Here is a 13,805-nt window from a genome sequence, read left to right as displayed (position 1 = left end):
CAGGAAGGAAACGGATCGTTTGGAAAACTCACATTTCTCCGCCTTCACGTACAGGTCATGCTCTAGCAGTCGCCCAAGAACCTTGTGCACCAGAGACACATGCGTGGGGGGTGTGGCGGAGTAGATCAAGATTTCGTCAATATATACCACCACACCCTGTCCGTGCAGGTCTCTGCGAATCTCGTCGACGAAGGATTGAAAGATGGCTGGAGCATTCTTTAAACCGTAAGGCATGACGAGGTACTCATAATGGCCAGATGTGGTACTAAAAGCGGTTTTCTACTCATCTCCCTCCCGAATACGCACCAGATTATACGCGCTCCTGAGGTCCAGTTTCGCGAAGAACCGTGCCCCGTCAAATGATTCCCCCGCCGTAGCGATGAGAGGTAGTGGGTAACTAAAACACACCGTGATGGAATTGAGACCTCGATAATCAATGCACAGACGCAAACCACCCTCCTTTTTCTTCACAAAAAAAGAAACTTGAGGAGACGGGGAACATGGAGGGCCGAATGTACCCCTGTCCCAGAGCTTCCGTGACATATGTCTCTATAGCCAACGTCTCCTCCTGGGACAAAGGATACACGTGACTCATGGGCAGTACAGCGTGTACCTGGAGGTTTATCACGCAATCCCCCTGTCAATGGGGTGGTAATTGGGTCGCCTTCTTTTTACTGAAGGCGATAGCCAAATCGGCATACTCTGCGGGAATGCGTACGGTGGAAACCTGGTCTGGACTCTCCACCGTCGTCGTTGGAGCTAGTAGACCGGCGACGACGACCGCCGAGCGCTGCCCGAATGGGAAGGGCAGCCACCTTTGGTGATATTCGTGACAAGTGGTATGCTGGTCAGCTAAAATAGTAAACAAGTCTTCAATCAATTACAATATGATTACATTTGACATCATCACTTAGCACTAACTTTTCAATATGACCACACCTGGGATTTGAATTCACAACCTCTGGTTTTGGGGCATGCTATTCATTCTGCTGCACCACAAAGTCTATAATTTTGGAAGTCCCTACACATACATGACACAACGTCCCAAGAACCAGGAACTAGACAAAACCTTCAGGGGACCATGACACAACGTCCTAAGAATGTACTAAAAACTTCCCCGGTACAAACTGGGAACTAAACAAAACCTCCAGGGGACCATGACACAACATCCCAACAATGTACTAAAAACGTCCCCAGGACAAACTGTGAACTAGACAAAGCCTCCAGGGGACCATAACACAACGTCCTGATGACTTTAGGCAACCATTTTGTGACTTTCCGGGATGTCCTAACAACTCATTTCTGTTTGCAAAGATGTTGTGACATTATGGTTCAGGTTATATGAGTGTGTTCAGGCCATCTTACACTGATCACAGTCGATATACAGTACACCACCAGTGCTTCATGGGCTCCTGATGGGGTGATGGGGATAACGCAAGCAGACCTGAATGGAAGACGAACCAGAACAGGACAAGACGGAAAATAACCCAACCATCATCACACCACATCTCTACTCATAAATATTACACGTCCTTGTCTGTACAATACAGTGGAATCTCAGCCTCCTTTAACATCTGAATAATTAATGCAATAAAATCTGTGTTTTTTTTCCACTTCCCTCAGACTATCTTCTTTTCTTGGCCATTCTCAAAGTGGTAGCAGTGGGGAACAAGATTTCAGGCCCAGGCAAAGTGCTGGGAGAGAGTAGAGATGAAGGGGATTGTGTGTGTGCGTGCGTGTGCGTACCTGCCTGCGTGCGTGTGAGATAGAGAGAGAGAAAGGTTGTTAGATAATAGGAAAAGGTTAGATAATACTTGTGGAAACTAAGTCCGTGATTCTGACTAAGTGCCTCTCCCAGCTGACAATTGGATTCTTTCTGACTCATTGAAGGGAATGTTTGATGATTTCTCTACTGTTGAGATCAGAAGTTCAAGCTCAAATAATTACAGATATTTAAGGGTTCTTATGAACATTGTTAGTGCTAAATTGATATGATAAGGGATTCAGCATTTCTATTATATCTTTATAGTAAATGTTGTATTTCCTTCTGAAGAAATACCATCAAATTGTAATTTGTAGGTCCTATCCCACACAGCTCATCCAGTTGTCCTAATAACTGTCAACTCTTGGCAATTCTTCAAGGAAACCGACCAAGGATGCTTTAATCAATTACATCCTTCTCCATATCGTTGTGTGGCAACTGGAAAGAACGATGACCCTGTAGATGCACAGTTATTCTATCATGAAAGTCAACTGTATGCCCTTTAGTAAAAGTGCGTCAATGAAAAACAACGCACCGCTGCTTTGCCGCATGGCCACATTTCGTCAGATCAGCAGAGGAAACTAATGCGCGCGTGGTCCGATGTCCTGCTAAAGTGCAATACATAGGGGACGGCACAGGACAACGCACGCGGAAAAGATAATACATTTCATGGTATCCGCTGAGCAATTACCAACCTTTTTTTCTCTTTTTGGGTCGTCATCTTTATTTATTTTTAGCAGTTTATTTCATTTTTTTGTCATGTATTTTGCATCATTAGTGCCATTCTTCAGCGTTCCCCTATCAAATGTCCCTGGTAAAATTGCGCGGTAAGGAGAAAATGTACTTGGGAGCGCGGGAAATAATTCAGTTGCGCATAACCATTCTTGCATAAGCATCCAAATGAACTTGTAGGCCTACTTCAGTTATCTTTCAATATTGCTTGAAAGTACCCATCTCTTCAACCCTTTTTGGAAATGAAGACAGATGGCGATAAACCTGGGAAATTGTGATGGGAATTTAATTATGTTTGGTTTCTTTTAGATTCGACTCGTTTTTCCCAAGGAAATAAGTGCTTTACCACAGAAGATCCACAGGGACAGTCACTTTTGTGGTGTTCAGTGTTAAAGGTACAAGACAAATGTGTGCTCCGAAGAGTAGCAGTAGCTTATGAGAGGTCCATTCCTCTCTGTTGAAACTCTATCAATCACCTTCAGGCGCGGCTGCCTTTGAGCGTCACGTGGCTGCCACACGGATGCCCAGAACCGGTGTTGCAGGAGCCGTAGGCGCCGGAGAAGCAACATGGGACGATTCAAATACTTATAGAGGTAAGATTAGTTTGATTGGTCTGGTGTCTTTGTTTTAACAAAATTAATTGACCGTCTTGCTTGTGCTCATGGAGTTGGCTAAACTTGGCTAATTTGGGCATATTATAAAAACCTTTGCTTTTTGCAATTGGTTTATTGTATATTGAGAAAAGTTTGTGTTTCTTTGTTCCGTCATATTCTGGTGATTATGGCCTTTTTAAATAACTGTACGTGGACTAAGTTTTATCTTGAAGGCATGAGTTTGGATCATGAAACTGGATAGATAAAGAGATCCGATGAGACAGAGATAGAAAGTGAAACGTGTCATGAGAGTGAAAGAGACACTATCTAGGCTATCATGATCATTTAATACGACATATATTTGATCAATCCAGTTCACTTGTCGCGTGCTCTGGGCACTGAGCGGCTGTCCATGGTGCTGATATGCTCTCCATGCAGCGGTGCGGTTAAAACCTAAAGCAACTCTGTGCAGACTGGTAGATTGGCTGAAGTGCGTAGCCTGTGGGGGATATTTTTCACTCGTGGCCCGGATATGCATCTCTGTCTTGAACCAAGCGATTATTTAATGTTATAGCCTATATCTGTAATGTGCTGTGGGGGTTTTAGCAAAAAATGTTCAATGGTTCAACACTGCAATTGTTTATTATGATTAGATGCCTTGTACAAATCTGTTAAACAAATAAACAATTGAACTTTCTCCAACGAAATAGCATTTTTTTCAGTCTGAGGGAAACGTTCATGGTTAGTTGACGATAGAATACCAAGTGTAAAAGCCTGTCCATTGACTTAGAGAGTCGGTTGAATGTCTTTAGAGTCTCTAGAGGTCATGTCAGAGATTGTTCTCAGAAAGATCTATTTCAATAGATTCCAATCTGAGAGCCATGGTCAATACAATAATGCCAGCTCTACTGTGAAAGTAATTGTGTGTTCTACAGTGTGGATCATGATGACCTTTTGAGTCTTGGCCGCATGTCTTTGGCCAGTGATTTGTGTTTGATGGTGAATCTATGGGTGAAAATGACTCCCTACGCTCAGGGACACTGATGTCCATGCCAGCTTGTCATGAGAACAGAATGCAATATGTTGGGTTGACTCTGGATCCTGGGGCTGATGAAGTGCTTAGGTCTGAGAGATGTGGCAAGCTGAGCTGCCACACTCAGGGAGGATAGGATAAATAATGGTCTGAGCGTTTGTGGTGGCCACCATTTTCCTTATCTGTCACAAGATATCTTCAGCAAGGTTAGCCATTTTTCTGTTAGAGAATACAGTATCTGTATGGTCATCGCGAGAAATTGTGTAGCTCTACATACAAGCTAGTCTTTCATAGCTATTGAGATGAGATACCAGCTGAGTTTGACTATCAAACCTATCACATATCACTTCTAACTGCTTTAGAAGTGACCATTCCATTAACGTTTGCTTGAGCAGGGGACACTCAATAGAACAGTCCAGACATCTACAGCATCAAGCATCTTCAACTTTGATCCATAACTACTTTGGTCTGGTGCAATATTCTACAATATTCCTGATTAATATTATGTGCGAGTGGTTGTTTTGGGCTTTGATTGCTTTGATTGAGTAGGAGGTGAGAATCAGGTGGAAAATGAGCGTCTTATTAAAATTCACATGGGAGCCTTTCTCTGTCTCTGCCTTAGTGTTGGGGCTATTTCTGGGTTTGATGTCATTTCTGCTGTGTAACTCCCATGCATTATTCCATGATGGTCCCAAGGACATGTTCCAAGAACCTTTCCCACAGTATCTAACAGTCTCAGCAATAGGAAAAGCAAGCTAAGATGGACTCAGGATATCAGGAGGATATGATTTAATTTAAGAATCATACAACCGTGTGTATTTATAGTATATGCCACAGTTCTTTTACCATGTCTCTGCGTAAACCATTGGATTTGAGCTTGATTTTCTCTCTAAAACTAGTAAATCGATGGCTTTTCAATATCCCCTCTAATGTACATACTGTATTTCTGTGAAATAGCTTAAAGCACTCATGCAGTCTTTTCAATTTCATTTTAAAATCATCACTGTATCTCTAATACATCACTGTGGGTTTATTTCATGAAAATAACTTAAAACATATTTTTTATAATTTATTTCCCTGAGCCTCCTTTCGCCTTTGAAATGCTCAGTGTGACCGTTCAGGCGTGTTGATGCATATTTAAATATATTAACATAAACAGCCTTGATTGGCTGGATAGGAACTTCTAGACTCTCGAGCCAACCCCACTTACCCCTTCAAAGTAGGACACATATGCAAATAAAACATGACTGGTCATCGGTCAGAATAATCAGATCAGATTTTGATGTCATGCTGTGGACCAAAACTCCATTCCACCTGAACAGGCTGAAACTCCCTCCCACCTGAACAGGTACTAAAATGGCAATATCACCATTTTGACTCTTTAAGTTGACCAGATGATCTGAAGGAATGGGCAATTACTGCACTATGACCAGTCCTTTGATTCAAAGAGTGGAAGTGATCACTAAAAGCAGCAACATCAGATTACCAATGAGGGCTGTTGGCAAGGATACAAATCTACAGTACATAACTGACAGATGATGTAAGTTTAAGCACCGCACCCCCTTTCAATCCATCTCTCCTCCTATCCTCTTCTCCTGCAGGGTGTTGATGGAGAGGACTTCGAATGTCAGCCGGGACAGTGGTTATCTGTGGTGGAATTCTAGCTACAGTCATCTTACTGACTATCGTTGCAGTACTGTGCTACTGTAGGTTGCAGGTAGGTTATAGTTTTGTCTAACTTAGCTATGATAAGTGCATGTATGCTCAGGGTTTACGGCGACCAGCTTGTTCACTCTTTCATATGATTCTCTCTGCAGTATTATTGCTGTAAGAGGGAGGAGCCAGAGAGGGAGGAGGAGGAGCAACCGGACATCACCACCATGTCCTCTCTCCCCACACCAGTACACACAGCTGGGGACCTCGACGTGATGACCACGCCCCCCTCCGAGCCTAACGGGCCCGCCTTTGTCTACACTCCGCCCCTGGTCCGCAAACCAGTGACACGCTCCCATACATTCTGCCCCTCCTGCACGCCTTACTCCCTGCCCTTCTACCTGCAGCACCCCTCTGAGAGGCTGCGTAACGGCGGTGGGCGCATCAGCTACAGGACTGTGCAGCAGCAGGAGCTGGACCTGCCCATGGACCTGGCCAGCTTCAACCACAAGCTCAACCTCATCCGCTCTGTCACCATGAGGGAGGTGGTCACCCACAGCCACAGTGTCAGCACTGACGTGTAGCCCCCTGGTGGCTGGGAGGACCAATGTCAGGGATCTGACCTGGCTGGAGGGAATTTGATTGAACTCTTACTTAGTGTAGATATTTTCCACCTCAACAAATCGATGGGTACGTTCACTCACTCACACGATGTAAAGAGTTTTTTTTTGGTCTCACTTGTAGATATATGGACACCTAGTCCTGAATTCACCTTTTTTTCTCACGTCATGCTTTCACTTCAAAGGTTAATTTGTCAGTATGTTGATGGCAATGTGTCAATCTGCTCGTCTTTCTTTAGAGGATTATGATTCAGACAGCAAGAACACAGCAAGGACATGGTGTGTGTGTGTGTAGGTGTGTGTGTAGGTGTGTGTGTGTGTGTGTGTAGGTGTGTGTGTAGGTGTGTGTGTGTAGGTGTGTGTGTTTGTGTGTGGGGAAGCACATGAACGGTATTTTAAAAAGGGCTTAATATCATAGGCAGCATAGAGGATCTGTGATTGTGAGGGAGACATTTTTTCTCAAGAAAAGCTTAAGCTGGCAGAACAGGGCCGCTGGAAAACGTGTGGCGAGCTGGCATTTGCACCAGCATTTTTTTATCAGATGTGGCAGGGTTCCACAACTTCTGATTTAGTTTACAAAAAAATATTGACGAGAAAGGCGTAAAAAACTAGGGGAAATGTGCCGTTTTTTTAGACCGATTTGCCTCATGATTTGTCAACTCGCTCACAATTTCTCTGTTCTTCACATCGCTGTTCTGCTGCAGTGTCTTGACAAAAGAGATGAACGGAAATCACAGGTCTGGCCTGGCACACCCTCACCTGAATTGCCAACAACCGGATGCACCCAGTTTTCAGGGACACAGCTAACTCAACCTAGCTTCCTTTTCCATTGTTAACCGGAGCTCTGCTCAGGCATTTATTTTACACCTGCTCCATTAGGTTTAGGTTAGGCCAGGCACAAAGCTCAAGGCACGCTTCACTTTCCTCAGTATTTATTTAGCAAATGTGATAACATATCATTCCCGACAGACACGAGCAAAAAGTCTTTACATAAATGTTGTAGCAGCCTACACCTGAACATTAGCAATCTGACATGCTGTATTGCATGGAAACGAGACGATTCTTCAGTCTGATCAACTGTAGGCTACTAACAACAGCAGCTGCAAACAGTCTACTACACCCTGTCCCTCTAGCCTAGCTCAACCCGCCGGCAAATTGCGCTATTATTAATTTGACTTAATTTGTTCTCCATTCAGGCTGCAAGGGCGTTGATTGCCTCCTCAACAAGCTTTAAATGTGAGCCGCCTGAAAAAATACCCATGAAAAATATGCGTACTGCCTTAATAAAAGGGAAACACTCTTTTTCACGTCACTTCAATAACAAATTGACGTTTTCGTAGTAGGTTAGGAGAACATACACAGCAGGTTAGGAGAATTACCATAGAAAGTTATGAGACTGAGGTAAAGGTTAGGAAAAGGGTTAGCGTAAATTCTCTCTTATCCTGCTATGACAATCACTTTGTATCGGAGTGTGAAAAGAGTGTGTCCCCTTAACCCCCTCGAGTCGATTTCCACGGCAAAATTGTAATTAGCATAATATCAAAATCTCCATCAAAATCCATCTGTTAAAGTTAGATAGATTTGTTTGGATGCTTTGGATGCCTTTCAATCCACCACATTCGCATCTGCGGTGAAAGGTGGCTGAGCTACAGCAGTGTTTGGTGTTTGTCAGACCATGAGACATCCCGAAAATCGGTCTTCTCACATAAAAACGTCTTTAGCGGTTTGGCCTACACAAAAATATGACCCCTTCTTGTTTTGCTCTAGGACGATTTTCAAGCCTCGCCTGAAGGTACCCCGGTATAAGTTTTAAAAAATGAATGGAAGTATATATGGAAGTAGTTTAGTGCCTAAAATCTAGGGTTAAATAGGTGTACAAAAATATATAAATAGTTTCCTGATCTTTCTTATATCTCTCAGATATATTTCAGAACAAACTTCCTTTTGATTTTTTGGGGAGTGTTGTCCCATGCAGTGAAACTGCAGTGAATCTGTTTCTATGGGCTAATAGCAGTAAGGCCAAATTCAATGTTTCATCAAATATATTTTTAAATATATATTTTGGATACCTTAAAGAGGTCTTAAAATTCTAAATCAAATAGCAAAATTACAATTGGAATGGCCGTATTAAAACAACTCCATATGCTAGTTTAATAATCCTGTTCATAAAACACAATTTTCCACCACCATGCTAGAGTGGCTGATGCTACTTCCTGATGTTCAGCCAATCAAGTTGCAACAGTCGGTTGCGTACCCCTGGCTGAACGCTGTGTACAACACCAGGAAGTAGCATTATCCATTCGAAAAAAATGTATTAAGACAATACATATTTTTCCCATATTTATTTTTTTGCTGGCTTGGCATTAAAGCTAGTTAACAAGGCAACTGACGCCTTTGCAGCCTGAAAAAAAAGGTTTTATGTACGAGCCAATGGCCAGGGGACACAAGTGTACAGCCGGCTGAATTACATTCCTGTTGGACGCAGATGACAAACGACGTACAAGGAATAATAACACCATCTGCCAGTCGGTTGGTCCACCTCTGGCCGGGGTAAACGAAGCGGAAAAGGTATGTATTTATTGCTCCATTTGTTTGTGTTAGGAACTGATCATATTTGGTTTATATTCACACTTGGGCTGCCTAGACCTTTTCTATCCAAAAAATGATTAACCGGAATTAACGAGTAAACACAATAGCTGACATAGACTGCGAGTTCAATGTTTTATTAGGCCTACAGTTGCAGAGGGCAGGCCTCCACAATGCAAACTTGCATAAAGCAAGCTAAGCCCTGTGACCTCTATTATCCAATCATATTGCTGTATCTATGTCTGTGTAGAGAGAAACCCTGTTAGTCTAGCTTTGAAATATAACTCATATGAACAGGTTGCTGCAGTTTGACAGGGTTTTTATCCTCCCCACTGCCAGGTTATTTTTCTCCTGGTTATTATAAACGTGACCTGATTAGAAAACGCCGCTCTCATCATAGCCCATATTAAAGCTTTTATTTTATTTTTTACAACTGATGAATCATGTCATACCATATAAGGTCCAGAGTTTTACCTCGTTAGGTTACCAGATCAGGAAAAACTATGGGACCCAGGAAAAAAAGAATCGCCCCACCACTCTGGGACCTGTGGTGCCACCTCCGAGGCATAGTAATAACTGTGTCTGTTGTGTGATATCTGTACGGTGAATTTTCTTGGGGTTTATGTGTAGGTGATGACACATAAGGCACTGTAAGCTGCTAAAATAAGGACAGAACCCTAATATCTTGGTCTCATTAGCCTGATTCTCAAATCCTCTGAAGTGTTGTTGTTTCAGTTTTGAGTGTCCTCTCAATATATTCTTAATCGAGAGGAAACATAACCATTTTAAGAGCTCATTTGGTTCAAACTTAAAGGGAAAATATGTTTAAATATATATTTGAAGTGATTTTCATGTAGCTCATTGTCAAGTCATATACTTCAAGTTCCACAATAAAAAGTTAGTGTATGTCAATTGAGTTGGTTGCTCTAGTAATGTATGTACTGTTTACTTGGCAAGTATGGGTGGCCAAACTCTTATTGAATTCCCCCCAAAAATGTAACATGGCATGTCTTGTTTTGATTTAACAGTGTTTTGTCTTCTTGGTGTATAGGATATTTGTGTTTTATTTCAGCAGTAAATGTGAGAGGGAGAGCCCTATACATAAACCAGCAGGTGGCATCAGGTCCTGGTATATGCATTTCCCATTAACTACTATGGATGAACCATATGTGGAATACAGCATTTTGCATTGTACAAAATAGCGTCAACAATAAACAGAACAATTTGTGCATGTTTTTTTCGTATGCTGAACACAACAAATCAATCAAAGAAACAACGATAATTTACAGTTTTTAATCGAAATACAGGTAAATACATTGAGGACTTCAGTTAACAACAGTACAAAAGCTCAATGATTACTTCTTTGTACAAAGAGGTATCAGTTACACAAAAACAGTACACTGGATATATATTGTAAAAAATGAGACACAAACTCTTCAATGTAATTCAACCTTTTCAAGTGTCAAGAATATTTCAGTCCATGAATGGGATAACTGTATGGCCATACCATGTGTCTTTAGTCTTAACCTCTAAATTCACTCTCTCATTCACACTTACAGTGCCTTGCGAAAGTATTTGGCCCCCTTGAACTTTGCGACCTTTTGCCACATTTCAGGCTTCAAACATAAAGATATAAAACTGTATTTTTTTGTGAAGAATCAACAACAAGTGGGACATAATCATGAAGTGGAACGACATTTATTGGATATTTCAACTTTTTTAACAAATCAAAAACTGAAAAATTGGGCGTGCAATATTATTCAGCCCCTTTACTTTCAGTGCAGCAAACTCTCTCCAGAAGTTCAGTGAGGATCTCTGAATGATCCAAAGTTGACCTAAATGACTAATGATGATAAATACAATCCACCTGTGTGTAATCAAGTCTCCGTATAAATGCACCTGCACTGTGATAGTTTCAGAGGTCCGTTAAAAGCGCAGAGAGCATCATGAAGAACAAGGAACACACCAGGCAGGTCCGAGATACTGTTGTGAAGAAGTTTAAAGCCGGATTTGGATACAAAAAGATTTCCCAAGCTTTAAACATCCCAAGGAGCACTGTGCAAGCGATAATAATGAAATGGAAGGAGTATCAGACCACTGCAAATCTACCAAGACCTGGCCGTCCCTCTAAACTTTCAGCTCATACAAGGAGAAGACTGATCAGAGATGCAGCCAAGAGGCCCATGATCACTCTGGATGAACTGCAGAGATCTACAGCTGAGGTGGGAGACTCTGTCCATAGGACAACAATCAGTCTTATATTGCACAAATCTGGCCTTTATGGAAGAGTGGCAAGAAGAAAGCAATTTCTTAAAGATATCCATAAAAAGTGTCGTTTAAAGTTTGCCACCTGGGAGACACACCAAACATGTGGAAGAAGCTGCTCTGGTCAGATGAAACCAAAATTGAACTTTTTGGCAACAATACAAAATGTTATGTTTGGCGTAAAAGCAACACAGCTCATCACCCTGAATACACCATCCCCACTGTCAAACATGGTGGTGGCAGCATCATGGTTTGGGCCTGCTTTTCTTCAGCAGGGACAGGGAAGATGGTTCAAATTGATGGGAAGATGGATGGAGCCAAATACAGGACCATTCTGGTGGAAAACCTGATGGAGTCTGCAAAAGACCTGAGACTGGGATGGAGATTTGTCTTCCAACAAGACAATGATCCAAAACATAAAGCAAAATATATAATGGAATGGTTCAAAAATAAACATATCCAGGTGTTAGAATGGCCAAGTCAAAGTCCAGACCTGAATCCAATCGAGAATCTGTGGAAAGAACTGAAAACTGCTGTTCACAAATGCTCTCCATCCAACCTCACTGAGCTCGCAAGGAGGAATGGGAAAAAATGTCAGTCTCTCGATGTGCAAAACTGATAGAGACATACCCCAAGCGACTTACAGCTGTAATCGCAGCAAAAGGTGGCGCTACAAAGTATTAACTTAAGGGGGCTGAATAATTTTGCATGCCCAATTTTTACAGTTTTTGATTTGTTAAAAAAGTTTGAAATATCCAATAAATGTCGTTCCACTTCATGATTGTGTCCCACTTGTTGTTGATTCTTCCCCAAAAAATACAGTTTTATATCTTTATGTTTGAAACCTGAAATGTGGCAAAAGGTCGCAAAGTTCAAGGGGGCCGAATACTTTCGCAAGGCACTGTAACTTCCTGGCATTTAGTAACTTCGTGAATTATATGCCATAATTGATAAAATCATGTGTGATGAGCAATAAATAAATTGTAAGTTCTGCAAAAAATAGCAGTATGGGCCCAATAATAAAAACTGAAATGGGGCAGTTACATTGTATTGTACTATTTCTCATATCATAGTTAAGGATAACATTCAGTATGGACACCTTTCCTGTGCCACACACTAATTTAAAAGATAATTAAATAATATTCATAGTCAATATTTATCTTAAATTCAGACTAGACATGCAGTATAGTCAACCAGGAAATAATTTAATATATCTTTCCACATTAGTGTGGACCCTTCTCGAAATAGGTTGTTAATATTTGGAGCAATGACAGCGATGGTTTAAGAGATTTCTGGTGTAAGATTCTCTCTTCAAAAGACACAAATAGACGCACCAGTTCACTCTTCGCTCTCTCATCTATCCCCCTTAACTCTTAGTACTTCAGGGTGTCATTCTTTGTATGTGCCCAATTGACAACCTCTCTGAAAGAAAGGTATGTGGTTGTGGTTCAGACTGAAGCCTTTATCATATGCTACTGTTCCTTCTCATTTGGACCAGGCCCTTTAGATATACTGTAGCCTACTGGGGGGTAGTAGAGTAACCTACTGGGGGTAGTAGAGTAACCTACTGGGGGTAATAGAGTAACATACTGGGGGTAGTGGAGTAGCCTAAGGTGGGGTAGTGGAGTAACCTACCGGGGGTAGTGGAGTAACCTACTGGGGGTAGTAGCATAACATACTGGGGGTAGTAGAGTAACCTACTGGGGGTAATATAGTAATGTACTGGGGGTAGTAGAGTAACATACTGGGGGTATTAGAGTAACCTACTGGGGGTAGAAGAGTAACCTACTGTGGGGTAGTAGAGTACCCTACGGCGGGGTAATAGAATATCCTACGGGAGGGTAATAGAATTACCTACTGGGGGTAATAGAATAACCTACGGGAGGGTAATAGAGTAACCTACTGGGGGTAGTGGAGTAGCCTAAGGTGGGGTAGTGGAGTAACCAACCGGGGGGGGGGGGGTAGTGGAGTAACCTACTGGGGGTAGTAGAATAAAATACTGGGGGTAGTAGAGTAACCTACTGGGGGTAGTAGAGTACCCTACTGGGGGTTAATTGAGTAACCTACTGGGGGGGTAATAGAGTAACCTACTGGGGGAGGGGGTAATAGAGTAACCTACTGGGTGGTACTATAGTAACATACTGGGGGGGGGGGGTTAATAGAGTGACCTACTGGGGGTAATAGAGTAACCTACTGGGGGGGGGTAATAGAGTAACCCACTGGGGGTAGTGGAGTAACCTACTGGGGGTAGTAGAGTAACCTACTGGAGGGTAATAGAGTAACATTCTGGGGGTAGTAGAGTAACCTACTGGGGGTAGTAGAGTAACCTACTGGGTGGTAGTAGAGTAACCTACTGGGTGGTAGTAGAGTAACATACTGGGGGTTAGTAGAGCAACCTACTGGGTGGTAGTAGAGTAACCTACTGGGGGTAGTAGAGTACCCTACTGGGGGTTAATTGAGTAACCTACTGGGGGGGTAATAGAGTAACCTACTGGGGGAGGGGGTAATAGAGTAACCTACTGGGTGGTACTATAGTAACATACTGGGGGGGGGGTTAATAG

General features: G+C 42.3%; 1 protein-coding gene across 1 annotated transcript; it reads left to right on the top strand.

The window, feature by feature from the left end:
* Positions 1-2,411: 2,411 nt before the first annotated feature.
* Positions 2,412-10,419, top strand: LOC124035165 (protein FAM163B-like). The gene is made up of 3 exons (XM_046348587.1): positions 2,412-3,087; positions 5,722-5,837; positions 5,938-10,419. The coding sequence occupies exons 2-3, from the start codon at positions 5,745-5,747 to the stop codon at positions 6,355-6,357; spliced, it is 513 nt and encodes a 170-aa protein (XP_046204543.1). The 5' UTR covers positions 2,412-3,087; positions 5,722-5,744; the 3' UTR covers positions 6,358-10,419.
* Positions 10,420-13,805: the final 3,386 nt, after the last annotated feature.

This window comes from Oncorhynchus gorbuscha, linkage group LG05 (genome assembly GCF_021184085.1).
Source record: "Oncorhynchus gorbuscha isolate QuinsamMale2020 ecotype Even-year linkage group LG05, OgorEven_v1.0, whole genome shotgun sequence".
NCBI lineage: Eukaryota > Metazoa > Chordata > Actinopteri > Salmoniformes > Salmonidae > Oncorhynchus > Oncorhynchus gorbuscha.
This window is presented reverse-complemented; position numbering and strand designations above follow the sequence as displayed.